The 18,784-nt window shown below is 48.3% G+C and overlaps 1 protein-coding gene across 3 annotated transcripts; it reads left to right on the forward strand.

Annotated features, from left to right (window-relative positions):
* Positions 1–6,185: 6,185 nt before the first annotated feature.
* On the forward strand, positions 6,186–17,574 carry LGALS12 (galectin 12). 3 transcript variants are annotated; one of them, XM_069066082.1, is made up of 9 exons: positions 6,186–6,257; positions 11,228–11,316; positions 11,566–11,779; positions 12,129–12,248; positions 12,656–12,694; positions 13,138–13,164; positions 13,759–13,847; positions 15,753–15,903; positions 17,002–17,574. In XM_069066082.1, exons 1-9 carry the CDS (start codon positions 6,186–6,188, stop codon positions 17,146–17,148), a joined length of 948 nt encoding a protein of 315 aa, XP_068922183.1. In that variant the 3' UTR covers positions 17,149–17,574. The 3 variants fall into 3 exon arrangements, with proteins under 3 accessions (XP_068922183.1, XP_068922182.1, XP_068922184.1); XM_069066081.1 differs by having other exon boundaries at positions 11,228–11,313; positions 11,560–11,779; XM_069066083.1 differs by lacking the exon at positions 13,138–13,164.
* Positions 17,575–18,784: the final 1,210 nt, after the last annotated feature.

Consider the following 18,784-nt stretch of genomic DNA (forward strand, 5'->3'; position numbering starts at 1 on the left):
ATTCACTATGTAAAACCTCAGGGCTTTGTATATTCCTGTACAGGGCAATGAGACCCCTAACCAGAACATAATTACCTCAGAACAAGAAAGAAGAAAGACAGCTGGCTCATTCTCCAACTGATAAATACAATTGATAAATTCCTATCAATGGATATGAATAGGCAGTTTTCCTTTTGTGAATATTTTATTTTTTACATGTAAAGACAATTTTTACATTTGTTAGAAAATTTTTAGTTCTAAATTCTCTCCTATCTCCTCCTTCTCCCTCCTCCCTGAGGCAGTAAGCAATTTGATATCGGTTATGCATGTGTGATCATATACAACATATTTCCATAATAGCCATGTCATGAAAGAAGACAGAGACCAAAAAAGGAAAAAAGAACCAGAAACAAACAAAGTGAAAAACAGCGTGTTTGATCTGCATTCAGACCCCATCGGTTCTTCCTCTGGAGATGGATAGCATTTTTCATTATAAGTCCTTTTGGAATTGGTTTGGATCATTGTATTGTTGAGAATACAGCGAAGTCATTCATAGTTGATCATTGTACGATATTTCTTTGCACAATGTTCTCCTGCTTCTTCTCGCTTCACTTTGCATCAGTTCAAGTGTGTCTTCCAAGATTTTTTCTGAAACCACTCTATGGTCTTCTCCTACAGCATGACAATATTGCCTCATAATCATATACCACAACTTGTTCAGTCATTCCCCAATTGATGAACATCTGCTCAATTCACAATTCTTTGCCACCAGAAAAAGAGCTACTATAAATATTTTTGTACAAATAGGTCCTTTAGGGGCAGCTAGGTGGTGCAGTGAATAGAGTACTGTCCCTGGAGTCAGGAGGACCTGAGTTCAAATATGGCCTCAGACACTTACCACTTACTAACCATGTGACATTGTACAAGTCACTTAACCCCAATTGCCCTCCAAAAAGAGAAAAAAAGAAGGCTGTGGAAGTCTTTAGGGAGGCTAGGTGGTATAGTGAATAGAGCACTGGGCCTGGAGTCAGAAGACCTGAGTTTGAATACGGTCTCAGATACTTAACACAAAAACTAGCCTGTGACCTTGGGCAAGTCCCTTAGCCCCAACTGCCCTCCAAAAAGCAAAAATAAAAAAAAAAAGAAAGACTGCAGGTGAGGCTGATCCCAAAGGAGAAATCCAGGCAGGGATGGGGCAGGGAGTGGCTACACCTGGAGAGCACTGAGTTAGGCAGAAAAACTGCCATCTGGGAACTTCCCATGTTAGCAATCAATGCCAGCTCTGTGCTAAGCTTGGTTGTTTCTGCCCTGCTAAAGAAGCACAGTTGCCATCATCCTCCTCTCCCCCCGGGAGGTTAGGGGGGAAGGTCAGGTGCCCCAGATTCTAATGAAGGTTCTGGTAATAAGCTAGGTGACCAGAAGCCAAGACTCTGAAGCCAGAAATTGATCAATGATCTTTATGGAGTACTCACCCCAGAATACTTAAGGCACTCTTTGGGTGCAGGGAGTGAGGTAGTGTTCTCAGAGGAGAGCCATAAACCCCTCAACCACAGCACTTTCTTCCTTTTCTGGTTCAAGGTCTCCTTCCTTTCTTTCTTTCTTCCTTTCTTTCTTTTCTTTCTTTCTTTCTTTCTTTCTTTCTTTCTTTCTTTCTTTCTTTCTTTCTTTCTTTCTTTCTTTCTTTCTTTCTTCCTTCCTTCCTTTCTTTCTTTCTTTCTTTCCTTCTTTTCAACAGAAAGTTCAGGGATGTATTCAAGTAAAAAAAAATGCATAGATGGACTTTGGGTCAGCTACTAATGTTTGACTTTTTTCTTTTTATGTATTTTATTTTTTCCAATTACATGTAAAATCAACTTTTAATATTCATTTTTTTTAATTTTGAGTTCCAAATTCTCTCTCTCCCTCCCTCAACCGACTTCCCCCACCATTGAGAAGGCAAGCAATTTGGTATAGGTTATACATGTACAGTAATGCAAAAGATATTTTCATATTAGTGATGTTGTGAAAGAAAAAAGCAAGAAATATACAAAATATAAAAAAGAAAGGTTTTTAAAATATGCTTTGATCTTCATTGAGATTCCATCAGTCTTTTCTCTCAGCACAAGTGGAATTGTCTTACATTGTTGTACTGCTGAGAAGAGCTAAGTCATTCACACCTGATCATCATACATACAATGTTGCTGTGACTGTGTACAATGTTCTCCCGGCTCTGTTCACTTCACTTTGTATCACGTCATATAAGTCTTTCCAGGTTTTTCTGAAAACATCCTGCCCATCATTTCTTACAGAGTCACAATCATATACCACAACCTGTTCAGCCATTCCCCAGCTGATGGTTACCCTCTCAGTTTCCAATTCTTTGCCACCACAAAAAGAACTAGTAGAAATAGTTTTGTGCTTATAGGTCCTTGGAGTTGTTTATTTTTAGGTGGGGGAGGATACAGACCTGTTAGTGGTATTTCTGGGTTAAAGGATATGCACAATTTTATAGCCCTTCGTCATTTGATAGATATAAAATGGTATCTCAGAGTTATTTTAATTTGCCTTTCTCTAATCAATAGTGGGTGAGAGCATTTTTTTCATATGACTACAGATAGCTTTGATTTCTTCATCTGAAACTCTCCTGTTTATATATTCTGACCATTTATTATTTGGGGAGTGACTTGTATTCTTACACATTTTATTCAGTTCTCTGTATATTTGAGAACGGAGATCTTCAACAGAGAGATTCTCTGTGTTCTGATTACTAACCTTGTCCATCCCTCCATCTGCTGTCTCCTCGTTCAGCCTTCTCTCTGGCTCTGCCTTTTCACCCTGCCCTTCCTCAAAACTGTTGCGTAACAACCCTGATAGACAAGCAGCCATTCTTACCTTTATTCTTTGTTGTTGTTGCATCATTTCAGTCATGTTTGACCCTCTAAGACTCCATTTGGGGTTTTCTTAGCAAAGATCCTGCAGTGGCTTGCCATTTCCTTCTTCAGCTCATTTTACAAATGCTGAAACTGAGGCAAATAGGATTAAGTGACCTGCCCAGGGTCACACAGCTAGTAAGGGTCTGAAGCTGGATTTGAATTCAATTCTTCCCAGTTCCAGGCCAGGCATGCTAGTCACTTCGACATCTAGCTGGTAGGTAAAGAGACTGGATCCTAATCCTACAGCTAGAAGGGGCCTCAGAGGTCCTCTGGCCCAAACTTTCATGTTACAGAAGAGGATAAATGCCGTGCCCACAATCCTACTTGGCGTGGGCATTAGAGGGAGGCTCCCTATCCCGAGGTCACCCCTCATCACCCCTTTCTCTATCCTCTCTGCTGCTCTCATGCAATCCCTCCCCCATTTTATAGATTTTGAAAATGAGAAGCCCAAGAAAGGAAAATGACCCACCTGAAATGAAAAAGTCAGAAAAAGATTCCATTGAAGAAATTCTTTGGTCCCATCCCTGTCCAACAGATGTTGGCCTACCCAGGATGCAGGGGACAGGTTTCTGCTCTCTCAGCTGGCAAAAGCAGGGACCAGGGAAAGAAGGTTGTGTTCAAACGCAGCCTCCAAGGCTCACCAAGTGGGCAACCTTGGACAAATCCTACCTACTCTGGGCCTCAGAAAGGGAGGGAGGGGGCCTAAGTGATCTGGGAGGTCCTTTCCAGCCCAGAATCTGCAACCCTGGGGTTCTAAGTGACCTCACTTTCCTCTTCTGTGAGATGAAGGGGTTGGATGAGATGACCTCTGAGGCCCCACCCAGCTCTCAATCTATGGTCTGAGGGTTTGAGTGGTACCTCCACCTTCTTAGCAGGTCCCTGGGTAAGGAGAAGATAAGCTATCTAGCAACCATTGTTCTGTTAGTCTTATGCTCTGGCAACTGGTGGCAAAGTAGATGAAGCCCTGGGCCTGGAGTCAGGAAGACCTGAATTCAAATCCAGCCTCAGATGTTAACTAGCTAAGCGACCCTGGACAAGTAACTTCACCCTGTTTGCCTCAGTTTCCTCACCTGAAAAATGAACTGGAGAAGGAAATGGGAAAACACTCCAGGATCCTTACCAAGAAAACCTTAAAATGGTGTCACAAAGAGTCAGACACAACTGAAAATGACTGAACAATAGCAAAATGGGGATAATCACAGTATCTGCCTCTAGGGTTTCTGCAAGGCTCAAACTCCACAAGTTTATTGCACTTTGCAAACCTTGAGGGCTCCATCAGTGTAAGCTCCTGTGTCATTGCTGGCATTACTGGGTGTGGAGTCAAAGGATCTGGGTTCACCTCCCAGCTCTGCTAGAATGGGGGAAAATACTAGGGATCTAGGATCTTCCCAATAGCCCCTGGAAGGGAGGGTCTCTGGGTCTTTTACAGAATCAGCTCAATGCAACAAAGGCTCCCCTGGACTGCCAAAGGGGCTTCTGACACACATGCAGAAAAGGTTAAGGATCCCTGTTCTAACCCTATAAGGTATAGATGGACAGACCCTGACTTGCGACCCTGAGAGAAAGCCTGAACTGATGAAATCTCTTGTCTAACTGGACCTGCGGTAGTCTTCTGTCCTTGGGCATTTTTCCAGTCCAGACCCTGTTGCTACGGTACCCCTATTGCAGTAATAGTGGTAACAGTAACTGCTGTTTCCATAGCACAGTGCTTTAGAGATATCACATTGGGTCTTCACAAGCTAGGAGCTATAAGCACCCCAACTCGAAAGCAGAAAAAGTTGATGCTCAGAGCGGTGAATACTTGTCCGTGTTTGAGCAGTTGGGAAGTGTCAGAGACAGTGTTTAAACTGAGGTCTTCCTCTTTCCCAATCCAGCGATTCTTTGCTGTTAAAAAAGGGCTCTCATATCCAAAAAAGCTGGGACCCCCTGATCTAGAAGTCTTAAATCCCATGCTCAGAGATCCTCTGTCCTCCTTTGGGTCAGACTCCCCAGACTTTGGGGCACCTGGGCACTTTCCCAGAGTCAGAGCAGAAAAGGAACCCTACTGAAAGCCACCAATCCTTGGGAGAGGCAGCAAAGGGGGCACTAGACAGAAAGATATTGTAAGTAAAGGAAGGGGGCTGGTGAGGGAGATGGGGCCAGAGTCAAGGGTTAGAAAGGAGTATGCTAAGAGAAGGCAGGACTTTGTTTCTCCCAAATAAAAATGCATCCTCCCCCCACTCCCATCCCTAGGCTACAGAGAGGAGATCTTCTTCTTGAGCTCTGGACTCTCCCCCTCTTTCAAAGAACAGAGGGCCTAGGGTGCTTAGAGGGAAATGGAAGGAATCCTTGAGGGGATGAGGAAGAGCCAAAGGTCATGCTCTCCCTAAGGGGTCCTGGTGCACCCCAGTCCCACCCTACCCAGCTCCTGTCTTACCCAAGAATATCTTGGAACTTACCTACTCCTGATTGGAAAGGGTTAACTTCTTCAGCCTGGTCTCTGACAGTCTGATTGCACACACTGCCATTACACACCATCTGCCTGAGTCTTCTGGGTGCCAACTAAGGTCAAGGCTCCAGCAGGAGCTGGGTAGAAATGAGGGGAAATGGCACAGGGGGAAGGATGAAGGGAGAGGGTTCAGGTCCTGTCCCCCCACCTGCTAGCTGGGTGACTTTGGGCAGATCATTTCCCTAGCTGGGACCTCATTTTCCAAATCTGCAAAATGATGAGGTTGAAGCAGACCACTTATGAGGCCCCTTCCAGCTCAGTTAGGACCCCATGATTTCCATATGTGCCTTGCATTTCCCACTATCCTACCCCTCCCAGAGGTTAAGCTCCATGAGGACAGGGAATGTTTCTTTTTTGGCTCTATATTCTGGTTTTCTGGCACATAGTAGGCACTTAAGAAATGTAGAATTGAATTTTCTGGGTTTCCATTTGCCCATCTGTAAAATGAGAGGGTAGGATGGCTTGGTCCCTAAAGTGGCTCTGTGATTCTCTGACACCCAGGATGACTTGGCAGTCAGGACAGGGCAGGGGGGCCTGGCTGAGCCCTGAAAGGCCTTCTGAAGCAAGCAGCCATGCGGATCTTGCCAGAGCCTACAGAGGGCATTAGGACCCTGAAGGGAGCAGGCTAGGCCAAGAGCTGGGAAAAAGGGCTTTGGGTGCATTTGGATCAGCCCCTGAAGATGTGAGTCAGTGAGGTGGGGTGGGCTGGCCTTGGCCTCAGCAGCTCAGATAGAGCTCCCGACCTCACGCAGAGCAGCCCCAGGGAGCCAGAGCCGCCCAGCTCCTCACTCCCTCCCTCCCCCTCCATGTGGCGAGGAGAAGGGGGACTGGACCCCCTTCCTGACAGCTTCATCTTGCAGCCACCAATCTTTTACCCGGTGAGTAGTTTCCCTGTCTGGGGAACTCTTGGTCCCAGGTGCTCTGACCTCCCACTGTGAACCCCTTCCCACCACCTGTGGTCTCTGACTGTGGGCAATTCTCCTATCCTCAGAGGACCGTGCAGTAGAGTGGAAAGCACCCTGAATCTGGAGTTGGGAGGTCCTGGGTTCTAATCCTGACTCTTGTGCCATGCCACATCTGGAGTGCAGAGAGCACTTGTTAAGGAAGCAGGAAGACAGGAATTTGAATCCTATCTCTGACAGTTAAATGCTCTGTGGCTGTAGTTAAGAGACTGACTCACTCAGCCTCGGTATTTTCTATCATAAAACCTTCTCTCCCTAACGCCACCAGGTGATTGGGAGATCCTGGTACAGTGTTTTGCAAACCTTAAAGCTAGTTAAGTTAGCTATTGTTATTTCTGTTGCTATCTGTGAGACCTTGGACAAGTCTAGGGGACAAATCTCAGCCCCTCCAATCATCTGAGCTCTTCTGAGATGGATAACTACTGTGACCATGTGGTAGATGGGACTAGACCTCTGAGGCATCCTTTCAGCTCTAAACAGATGATCTCTGCCATTCTAATTCTGACTCAAGTGTTAGGGACTTAGGTGTTCCTCCTTCCCAGAAGCATCTCATACTCTGTGACACCTGGTTGGAGAACCATAGAATTCTAGATTCAGAGTGGAAAAGGACCCCTTGATATCATCTAGACCACCCTCCTTATTTTACAGAGAAAGAAACAGAGCCTTCTACTTTCCCACTCTGGGCCCTAGCTTTGTCTTGTTTCTTTGTTTGTTTGTTTGAATTAGTGTAGGGAGCTCCCAGTGAGCAAAAGAGCTTCCTCTGTCTATGCAATTAAGGAAAGGAGGGTGGTGTTTGTGGGTCAGTCACTGGGAGGTTAAGTAACTTACCCAGGGTCATATAGCCAGTAGGTGTCAGAGATAAGATTTCAACTAAGATCTTTCTAACTCCAAACCAACCATCCCAGCTATCCACTATTCTCTCCTTCCTCTCCTGGAGAGGCCTTAGTTATAAAAGTAGAACAGGTTAGATTAGACCATCTCTAAGGCCCCATTCAGTGCTAACATTCTGTGATTCCATACTTTTGGAGTGAAACCCACTTGCTCCCACATTTGTTTCTAATTATCAAGCCTTTTTTTCTCCCAGGCACCTCCCCTCTCTCTCACCTTCTTAAAAAGAAAAAGGAAAGCAAAGTCCTTGTAACAAATACATATAGTTGAGCAAAACAAATTCCCACATGAGCCATGCTCAAAAAAACATCTCATTCTGCATGAGCCCATCATCGCTCTACCCAGATGTGGGTGCATTCTTCCTCATCAGGCCTTGAAACTGTGGTTGGTCCCTGCATTGCTCAGAGGTCTCAAGTCTTTCGAATTTAGTTGTCCTTGCAATGCTGTTGTTTTCATATAAACTATTCTCCTGGTTCTGCTCACTTTACTCTACATCAGCTCTTACTACTCAGAATATTATAGTGTTTTATAACACTCTTCTATTCCATTATATACACATACCATTATCTCTTTGGCCATTTCCCCAGTTGATGGACCTTCTCCTTAGTGCCCAGTACTTTGCCACCACAAAGAGCTGCTACAAATATTTTTTGTATTTATGAGTTTTCCTTCTCTTTCTTTGACCTCTTTGGAGTATAGCTGAGGCACAGAGCATGCACAATTTAGTGACTTTGCAGGGATAGTTCCTCCTCCAAATCAATTCCAGGACAGTAGGACCTGCTCACAGCTCCAGCAAGAGGGATCAAAGTGCTTGTTTTTCCACAAACCTTTCCAGCACTTGTGATTTCCCTTTTTTCATCATCTTTGCCAATATGATGGCTGCAAAGTAGAACCACAGAATTGCTTTCATTTGCATTTCTCTAATTATTATTGAATTGGAGCATTTGGCTATTGATTACTTGGATTTCTTCCTCTGACCACTACCTGTTTGTATCTCTTGATCATTTATCAAATGGGGAATGACTCTTATCCTCATAAACCTGAATCAGTTCTCTATATAGCTTGCTCCAATCTTTTAGGGAAGGTCTGTTCTGTTCCCCAGGGGAAGTCAAAGAGTCTCTTCCCCCAATAATGAAGTCTCCTCTACTAGACTTCCCAGGCAGCTCAAAATCGTCTGTTTGACTTACCCAAGGCTAAATTAAGCCTTTGTAAGGGCTGAGCTCCAAGCAGATGCTCCTTTCCCATGGGGGGTAAGGAAGGATTAATGAAAGTTAATAAAACCCCAGAGTTCCCTAACTAGTTCTTTGCCCTTATGTGGTCACCACCTCCTCCCTTAAACTTTGGTTCATCAGAAGCCAGGAGGGCATGCTGGAAGATGACTGGACCAGATAGCTGGTCCTGCATTGAGGCTTCAGCTCTCAGTGCTAAATCCTTCATTGGGCTGACCCAGAGGGGTCTGCTAGGACAGTTGAACCTCCCATCCCCACTTCCCTCTCTCACCAGAACTCCCAGAATGTTCATCTGTTTGGATCAGCTACAGACCTGCCCTTTAGAGCCAGGAAGAAAAATCCAGGGAGAAAGTTTCAACTCAAATCAAGCAGGAAGTTGTATTATGGCATTAAGAATAATAGACTTGGAGTCAGGAAGACCTGAGTTCAGATCCAGCCTCAGATACTTACTACTTGTGTGACATTGAACATGTCATTTAAACCTCTGTGAGCCCTAGTTTCTGTATAATGAGGATATTAATGGTACCAACCTCCTAGGGTGGTTGGGAGGCTCAAATGAGATCAGATGTATAATGTTTTGCCAACTTTAAAGAGCTATATAATAATTGGTAACATTTATATAGTGTTTTTGAGGGTTTGCAAAGCACAATACATACATATATGTACATATGCATGCAAATATGTACATATATACATGTATAAGTGTATAATAAGAGATAATTAGTTCCAAGATGCTTTAATTATTTCTTTGCCTTTATATGGTCACCTCCTCCCTGGAATTTTGGTTCATTAAGGGCCAGGAGGGAGTGACTAACTAGACAGACATGACAGCTATATGGACATACTGCACATATCTCTATGTATGTGCATATATATATATATGTATGTGTACATACAAGTTTGTGTGTATGTATATATACATATGATGTGCTACCTATTAGTTCAAACATACCTTCTATGCCCTAGGCACTGAGGAGACAAAGCCAAAAAACAATCCCTGCCCTCAAGGAGTTTACGGTCTAGGGTGATGGAGACAAAGGACAAATACAAAATTGATATATAAGACAATCCAATTCAACGTGGAGCAGTATTCTTGTGGGTTGGCTCCATCCCCCTGCTAAGTCCCTCCAAGGTAGGGATGATTGTTCCTTCCCCTGCACAAAGCCCTATGTGCATTAGACACTTAATAAATCCTTGTTGAACTCGGAAAGACTCCTGATCTACACAATGACCATCCACAGTCCCAGACGACTCATGATGAAAAAGGCTGCCCCCTTCCTGCCAGAGGGAGTGCTGTTATAAGCTGGACATCTTGTTAGGCATCTAAGCTGGCATCATTCTGAGGTGGCACCTGGGCAATATAAAAAAGAGACATGTCTCTCTGATACCTTCTCTGCACACACTGTCCCTGTAAAGCGGGCCTCTGGGGACCCACTCTTCCCAGACCCGTTGATCCCTCCTTCCACACCTGGTCTGATGGCAGGGTTGAGAGCTGGCTGCTCTAAGATAGAGGTAGTCTAATAGCCCTGGGGAGCCCAAGACTCCCTCAGGCAGCGAGAAGGGGAAGTAGGGGTTTGGCAGAGTTAGGTGCAAGTAAAGGTATTCCTCCCCCTCCACTCCCCAGCAGCCCTGTCCTGCCCCTCCAGAGGGTCAATCCCTCAGCCCATAACTTGTCACATATCAACAAATGAGCTAAAAATGAGACTTTGCTGCTTTAAGCGGGATTAAAGTCTGACCAAGCAGTAAAAATCTGGGGACAAAGCAGGTGCCCATCGGCAGGGGGATGGCTGAGTAGACCGTGGCATGTGAATAAAACAGAATATTTTTGTGCTGTAAGAAATGCTGGCTGTTGGAACCCAGAGAAATAGGAGACAGAAGACCTGTGTGTGAAGAGCTTTACCAACCTTAAAACCTTATATAAATGTTGGCTGTTGTTGTTATGCCTCATGACAACTTGGGAAGGGAGGTGTTATTTTGCCCATTTCACAGATGTAGAAACTTGGGCTGCCAGATGTTCACATGCTTGCCCAGCATCACTTGTCTGAGGCAGGATTCAAACCCAAGCCTTCTTCCTCCAGGTTCACAGCCCTGTGCCCTCTGTCACGCTGTTCCTCTTAGGAGAGGTAAACCTTAGCAATCAATCCATCAAAAGCATCGATTGGTTAGACCCTAAATTAAGCTGTTCCTGCCTCCATGAGCTTACATTCCACTGGAATGTGAGGGAGGGGTGACTGGGCCCCCTGAGCCATGGCACCCCAGTGCACATGACACACACTGGCATCACGCCGGAGGTGAAAGGTGGGGTTGGGGGAGGAAGGAAACACAAATTCAGAAGAATACTCCTTTTTCATAGAGAGACTTCGATTTTTCCAAAATCATGAATGCCCTTTACCAACAGCAATGACAACACCCAGCATTTAATAGTGAGTTAAAACTGCAATCTCTACAATCTAGGCTCTCATCTGAGCCTCAAACCCCACCCCTGTGAGGTGGATAATAACACTCCTCTGCCTGCCTGACAGAAGAGGATCCTGAGGGTCAGAGAAGTCATTTAGACTTGCCCATGGTCACACTAGTACCTAGTAGAGGGAAAGTTCGAGGTCACATCTCTTCTTGACCTCGTGTCCAGTTCTCTTTTCATTACATCAACTTGCCTTAAAAACAAGCCTCCTTCAGAGTGTCTCTCTGTCTAGTCTTCCTGTGTCTGGGGTAAGTACCCTGCCTCATCTGGTCACCACACTCATGACTTTGTTTCCCTGGCTGGTTCAGGTCATTCCGTATGTCACAACAATTCTGGGTGGCCTTCAAGCTGGGAAGATGGTCATGGTGCAGGGTGTGGTCCCACCTGACACTCAGAGGTAAGGGGGCTCCACCATCCTCAGCACCCCCCAGAAGGTAATGATAAGGAAGGGGGCGAGGTACTTGCTTTGCTCCGTAGGAGCTTGGTCTGAAGTTGCACAGATACTTGGATGCTGGACACAGGCCTGTCCATTGTCTGTCCTGTTACCCCCTAGTCAAGGCTCTGGGGTAACAGCCTTCCCAAGCAGAGCTCCGGGACATCTGGGCTAATGGGCACCTCTTATCCCTCACTGCCCTGGCCCTGCCAGGTTCCAGATTGATTTCCAGTGTGGCTGCAGCCTGCAGCCCCGGCCAGACATCGCCTTTCATTTTAACCCTCGATTCTACACCAATAAGCCCCACGTCATCTGCAACACCCTATACCGGGGACAATGGCAGCGGGAGGCACGCTGGCCTGAGCTGACCCTGGGTAAAGGGGACGATTTCCTGATCCTCTTCCTCTTTGGAAATGAGGATGTAAAGGTGAAGTAAGTCGTGGAGAGCCATGGGCTGTCCTCAGTCTGGGAGGGAATAGAAGGGAAGGAGAAAGGAGAGAAGAGGAGGAGGAGGGAAGGAAGGGGGGAAGGAGGAAGAGGGAAGGAGGGAGGGAAAGGAGGCCAGAATGTCTAGAAAAGAGGGAGAGGAGGAAGGAAGGCCGTCATAGACTAGGGGAGGAGGGAGGGGGAATTCTTGGCTATCCAACACTTGCAGTTGACTTGAGCCTTCCCAGAAGGCCAACGGGTCCTGCTCAGCCCCTTCCTCATCCTAAAAGTGAAGGAGCAGGTAGGAGCTAGAAGGGGGTAGAGAGAGCCTGACCCTTCTATCTCTCCAGGTGAGCGTCAATGGCCATCATTTCCTCCACTATCCCTACCGGCTCCCACTGTCAAGAGTGGACACCCTGGGCATTTATGGCCATATTTTTGTGAAAGCCGTCGGATTCCTGAACAGCAATGTAACTACGTCTGGGAACCCAGACCTGGGGCAGTGGGCCTGTCTATCCCACAGACCTGGGTGGGCAGACCAAGGCTTTCTGGCTCTAGCTGGGTGGGAGAGAAGACATAAGCCTTATAATACAACTGCAAAGACACGGGATGATTTACAGGGGAGAGATGGGAAGGGGAAGCTTTGAGCTATTCCATGGGTGGAGCAGATGACTTCTTGGGCATTGATGGGCCCTGAGGGCTCAAAAGAAAAAGGCTAGACCCCTCTGTGTGCCAGGTAACAAATAGTCTGTCTGGGCAGTATAAGCCTCAATTTGTGGGAAAAACCACTAGACTCTCTCAAGTAGCCACTTAGGGATATTTGCTGGTCACAGCCCTCCCCCTTCCCAACCACCCCCATCTTGTCTTTTGTGGATAGCCCTTTATGGAGGGTGGAACAGAGTACCCAACTGGACATGTGAGTATAAAGGATCTGCTGTTCTTTAATGAGGGGCCTCGGCTCCCTGTGCTCTCCAGGGTAGGGAGGGACCTGAGCCCTGAAAACGGGGAAGCTGGGGAGGTTACTGTGTGCAAGGGGTAGTCAATGCCCCTCCCTCCTTGCCACCCATTCTCAGATTGCACAAGTCCAGGGATGCCCCTTCCCTTACTGCCATGGTCCAAGGGGCCTCTCCCATGCCCAGGGTCAAGCAGGTTTTGCTGCCCCACCTCCCCAGGCCTGGTGTGGAACTCTGCCTTTTCTGCACCAAAGTCCTTTCTCCTCAGCCCAGTAGAGAAGAGCCAGGGAGCCTGGATGAGGCCAGACTGGGCACCCAGAGGAGCTCACCACGAGGCTGGGGGGTGGGGGGGGCAGCTGATTAGATGAGGGAGACATGCTCTCCCCAACTCCTTTTCCCTTGACAGCCTTTTTTACTGAAAAGCTCCAGATTGGTGAGTGAGGCTTTCCTTTTGTCTTTGGGAACCCACTATTCCTGGGGAACCAGATGGCTGGGGTCAGGGAGATTCAGAGCTGAAAAGACTTCCATATGGGTTAGGATTTAAGGGGAAGACCTCTGTTCCTTCCCAGTCTGCTCCCTTTTCTTGGCAAGAAAGCTGGATGCTGCAGGTGAAGCTGTGCCAAGGGCCTGATGACTGAAAGCTCCCTGAGGGCAGGGACTACTTTTTGTTTCCTTAGCCTCAGCACCAGGCTTGATGCCCTGCTCATATAAATGTGCACTGAATTCAGAGGGCTGAGGGTCCAGGGGGCTTTCTATAAAAACACTTTCTTTGACAAGGGCTCAGGGGGGCAGACAGCCCTGGTTTTGTCCTTGGAATCTTTTCTGGGCTTGAGGACCCATAGCCTGAAGCCACCTTTCTTGCTGTCTCCTGGGGGATTTGCGGGTGGGGAGTGTTCAGTAAGAAGCTGTGGTCTTGAATGGAGTGGGGAGGCCATCTTGTTTCCCACTGGGTCAGCTTCTTCCCCTATGGGATACCCTCTGAACCAGGGCCTCCTGCGATCTCCCTAACTCTCCTTTGTCCTTTTAGGTAATTCCTTGCACTTGGCCTCTTCCCAGGGGCCTATGGCCAGGACAGGTCATCGTGGTGCGGGGCCTCGTCTGTCCCAACCCTCAGGAGTAGGTACTGGTAGGATGGAGGAAGTGAGTGATCCGAGGGGGGAGAGAGGGACTGAGTTCCCTGTACAGAGCTTGGCGGCTAGGGTGGAGGTGGACAAGTGCTTATCCTAGGGAAGGAGCAGCTATGGGACAGAGGTCAGGGGAAACCTCGAACTTCAGAGCCGCAACAAGGAGCCAGCTACCCCCAGTGCCTTTCCCTTAAGACATCTGATGAGCCAAGGGCAGCGACGCTCAGGGCCCACTCTGTGGAGCAGGTGCTAGGATCCTCCCCATTTTAGAGACGAGGACAGTGAGGCATGACAAGCCCAGGGTCACACAGCAGTTAAGTGTCTAGGGCCAGATGGGAAGCCAGGTCTCCCCGACCCAAAGGCCAAGCCTCCTTCCACAGCCTGTCTCAGAGCCAGGGTCCCCATACTTCCAGGCTCAGTGGGTCCCTCCCTTGGGGCCCAGGCCAAGCACTCTGCAGCTGTTTTGACGGAAGGTCATGGACATGCTACGCGCAGTCCCCTTCCTGTTCTTCCAAACCCCCACACTCTTCGTTATCCAGCACCCTGTCCTCCTGGCCCTGGCAGGCTGGTGACCAGGCTCCTCCTGCTCATCATCTCCCCTCAGAGGGGTCCCCGGACTCCCACAGGCCATGCCAGGGGAGTCAAGCCGAGAAGGTGTCTGGTATGGACCTGCTCTCACTCTGCTTATCCCTTGAAGCCTGGCTACAAGGGGCTGAGCAGTGAGGCCACCCCGATCACTTCACCTGGCTGCCCTCTAGTGAGGGGCGTGGAGGGCATTCTGTTTCTATTTGCCGTACCCCTCGTCGGGGCCTTCCCTGTGGCCTCCAAGGCCTCTCTGGTCTCCCAGGGAGCATTTGGTCCAAAAGTCCCTGAGTCCCAAGGACTCCAGGATCAAAGGGGCACCTTAGAGATCCCCTCATCTACCTCTCTCATTTTGCATAGAGAAACCTGGCAAGGAATAGGGAAGGGACATGCCCAAGGTCCCATTCATAGGATCTGATGGGACCTTACAGCCCACTCAGCTTTAAAAAGCCCCTCATTCTATAGAGGAGGGAGCTGAGGCTCAGAGGAGAAAGTGATTTACTCACAGTCATGAAGGCAAGAAGTGACAAAGTCAGAATTTGATCTCAGGACCTCTAACTCCAAACACAATGCTCTTTAACTGTAGCCCTCTGCCTTATGAAATCAGATTCCAGTCCCTTTCCCCTATGCCCTCTTTCACTTTAGCCCAAGCTGGCTCAGGACAGAATGACCCAGATTGTGCTAAGGCAGTAGTCAGATTCCAAAGGCTGGGAGTCACCTTTGCAAAGTCACCTCCCCTCCCTTCTTTGGGTGGGAAGGAGAGTAGGTGGGAGTTATGGAAGGTCTCAGCCTCTTTAGCCAACTATTGCTACTTACCTCAGTGTCCCTACTAGCCATGTGACCTTGGACAAGTCACTTAACCCCAATCACCCTGCCTTCCCCCCTCCAGAAAGCAAAAAAAAAAAAAAAAGGCAAAAAAAATCAGTCTCACTGTGGATAGAGCACCAGATTTGGCACTAATTCTGCCACTTAATACCTGTGTGACCTTGGGCACATCCTTTCTAGGCCTCATTTTCTCAATTTAACAAGAGGGTGGGCCTCTAATGTCCCTTCTCCTTCTAAAGAACCTACCTTATGGTACCTGGTGTAGACCTCATGTCCTCTGTGTGTAGTTCTGGCTTGAAATGACTTGAAGAGGCAACCCCTTGGGGCTCAGGGGCCACTAGTATCTCCACTATTCTGATAGGCCTAGACCTGCCAGCCCCAAAAGCTCTTGGATAGGCAGGAATCTCCCCACCAGAACACTGGAATCCATCCCTGGGATTTAGCTAAGTGTGCCCTCTCCCTGCCTTTCCCTCCCTCTTCTGTGGTCTAGATTCACACTGAGCCTATGGGATGATTCCACCAACCCATCCATGACACTCAAAGTTTGCTTTAGAAATAGGACGTTGGCTTGGATCTCCCCGTGGGGCCGGAAAGAGCTGATCTCAACCCCTTTCCTCTTTCATCCACAGCGCTTCTTTGAGGTGAGGCATTCTAAAAGGCAGGGGCTGCTGCGACTCTAAAGAGGTGTTCTGTTTTCCTAAGCTCACCCCAGACTTTGGTCTCCAAGGATGGATGGGTTCAGGGAGAGAGGGTAAGGAGGGGAGAAGCACAGCCAGCATCTCCTCCAACAGCCTCATTTTAGTGATGGGGACATGGAGAAAGGAAGTTGCTTGCCGAAGTTCATAGTTTTTTGGTGAGACAGAACTAGGTGAGACTCTTCTATTTTCCATCCTATTAATGTAAGTCATATTACTATGAGGAAGTAAATAGTTAACTTTGGATAGTGGAGTGAGAATTTCCCTCAGAGTCAAAAAGACCTTGGGTTCAAGTCCCGCAGACTCTGACACATTAACTGGTTGTGTTTGACCCTGATCGACACAGTAACAGCTCTGCCCTGGACAACTCCCTGAGGCTGGAAGTTGCCAGCTAGGTGTGGGGCCTGGCTTGGGAGGAGGACCCCCCCTCCCCCGGGGAGTTCCCTGTACCAAAGAAATCACTAGTCCTGTTCAAAAAGAAAAAATATCCTGATGCCTCCTGCTGATGCTTTGTGGAGTCAGGAAGCTGAAGTTGAGTTCTCAAAGGCCATGCCAATGGAAAGAATTTAAAAGACTGAGTCCAGGTTGGGCTGCCTGTTTGTTGCCTAAAACCAGCCCAGCTCCATTGTCCCCACGGGTGTCACAGGAGAGGGAAGTTTTCCAGTCACAACAATCCTGCAAAACCAGCTGAGTTGGAGGAGGGCAGGCTGTGATCAGCATGGGGAAGGGCATGGCCACACCAGCACAGTGGGGGATCAGAGACCTCTCTACTAGATTATTGTTATGATGTGGCCAATTAGAGGAGAGCTTGAATGAGAGTGGGGAGACCCTGACACTTGCCTGATGTGGGGCAAATCATTCAATCCCTTCCTGCCTTAGTCTATTCACTGTGAGATGAGGGAGCTGGACCAGATGGCTTCTGAAGTCCCTTCGGGCCCTAGAGCCTGGGATGCTTCCATCCCAGCTGCCCAGCCCCACCTGCTAGCTCCCTGGGCCCAGGACGCTTCCTGAGCGAGCCCATGAGTCTCCATCTTTGTTCCCCAGGTGCTGCTCCTGTGCAGAGACAATGGTCTCAAGCTGGCCCTGAATGGAAATGCAGTAGGAGCAGCCAGCCTGGGGCAGTGGGCCCTAGGGCGCCTCCGGGAGCTTCGGATCAACGGCAGCGTGGAGCTCTACTGTGTCTGGTGCTAGAGGCCCACAGGAGCACCCCCAGCCCTGGGCCACCCGAGGGGCCTGTCCAGCAGCAGTCCTGGCCTCTGTCAGCCCCCTCTGATTCCTGAACCTCATGTTGGCTTCAGAGGTTCAGGGATGCCTCCCTTCTCACCCTATAGCAGAGATCTTAGGCCGGTCTACACTTCACCAGGGATGCATGCCAATCAGACAGGTAAGGGAGAATTAGCATGCATTTCTCAGAGTGGAAGGGAGAAATAACCTCTAAGCCATGAGCTGATAAATTCCTTAGCAGTGTGGGGTTAGGCCCTGCAGGCCCAAGACACAGACAGAATATAATACTCCATGTGTGATTTGAAGCTAGGCAGGATACAAGGGGACCTAATAGAGGTTAATGATAGGAGATCTTACCCTGTGTGGAGTTTCTCTGTATCCCATGGCACACAGTAGATGCTTAATAAAAGCTTCACTTGCCCTCCTAATGCTTCCTAAAATCTCACTTTTTTCGGAAGGAGAGATTGGCTACCATGACCCCCTGATGCTTTGCTGGTCCAGCTTGGGGTCCACTAAAACCTTCCCACAGACTGAGTGACCTTGGACTCAATCCCAAACCTCTGGGTCCTGGTTCTTCCCAAGAGTGGGCAAGATACAGAAACCTTGGTGCCTCTCTCTCCTCTACCAAACGGGCCTTCAGAAGACTTTCTGCTCCTTGGAGAGGAGGCGGCCCCCTCCCCCAACTCCTTCCTGCCCATCCAATCTTAGGGTCAAGAAATCCTGCCTGAGACACTTGTTTGCCTCTCTCAGCCTCAGTTTCCTCATCTGTCAAATTAAGGAAGCTAGACCAAGTATCTGCCAAGGCCCTTCCGGCTCTGAATCTGTGATCCTAGGTTTCCCACATCGGGGCTGGGGAGCTGTTTCTCACAGAACAAAGGCGGTTTCCATTAGGAATATGGTTTATTGGTTCTACTTGAAGGTTTGTGCTGCGACTCTTAAAGAAGGCCAGCAAGTGGGTGGACGGGCTGTGCTGGGCAGGGGCCAGAGACAGGCCCCTCTCTGCCCCCTGAAAGCAGGCTCCCCATCATCACCACGGCCCCTGCAGGCTGCTATGAAGCTGCCTCCCGCAGCTGCCTCTCGCGGGCATCGAAGGCCGCCTTGGTCTCCATGAGCACCCCCAGGGCCTTCTTCACCTCCTCCATCTCGTGCTCAGCCTTCTGGTAGCACTGCACCAGCTCCCAGTTCTCCTGGCGCAGCTTGTCCATCAAGATGCGGGCATCCGCGTTCTGCTTCTTACAGCGATTTCGAATCTGCTGCGCCTTGCTCAGCAGAGTCTCCACAGACTTCGCCACTGACTTGATTTGATCCCTGGATGTGGAAGGTGGGTCTGTGGGGGAGAGGAAGGGCATCCTATCACAAAACTCAAGGCTATGACCATGGGCAATGGACAAATGATCCGAGTCAGAACAAACCAGGTACATGCCTCAGTGTCCTTATGGGTCAACGGAAGGCGTTGGATCTGATGGCCTCCAAGGCCCTTTCTAGTCTAAAGCGACAATCCTAGGACGCTTTCTGTTAAATATTAAAGCATAAAAGATGGAGACCGACAAAAACCTTCAGTCACAATCATAGCATTAGCCTCATTTTATCTAATTATTGAGGC

Source organism: Petaurus breviceps, unplaced genomic scaffold (assembly GCF_028583685.1).
Source record: "Petaurus breviceps papuanus isolate PSGF00001 unplaced genomic scaffold, PetGlider_PUasm1.0 90721, whole genome shotgun sequence".
Lineage (NCBI taxonomy): Eukaryota > Metazoa > Chordata > Mammalia > Diprotodontia > Petauridae > Petaurus > Petaurus breviceps.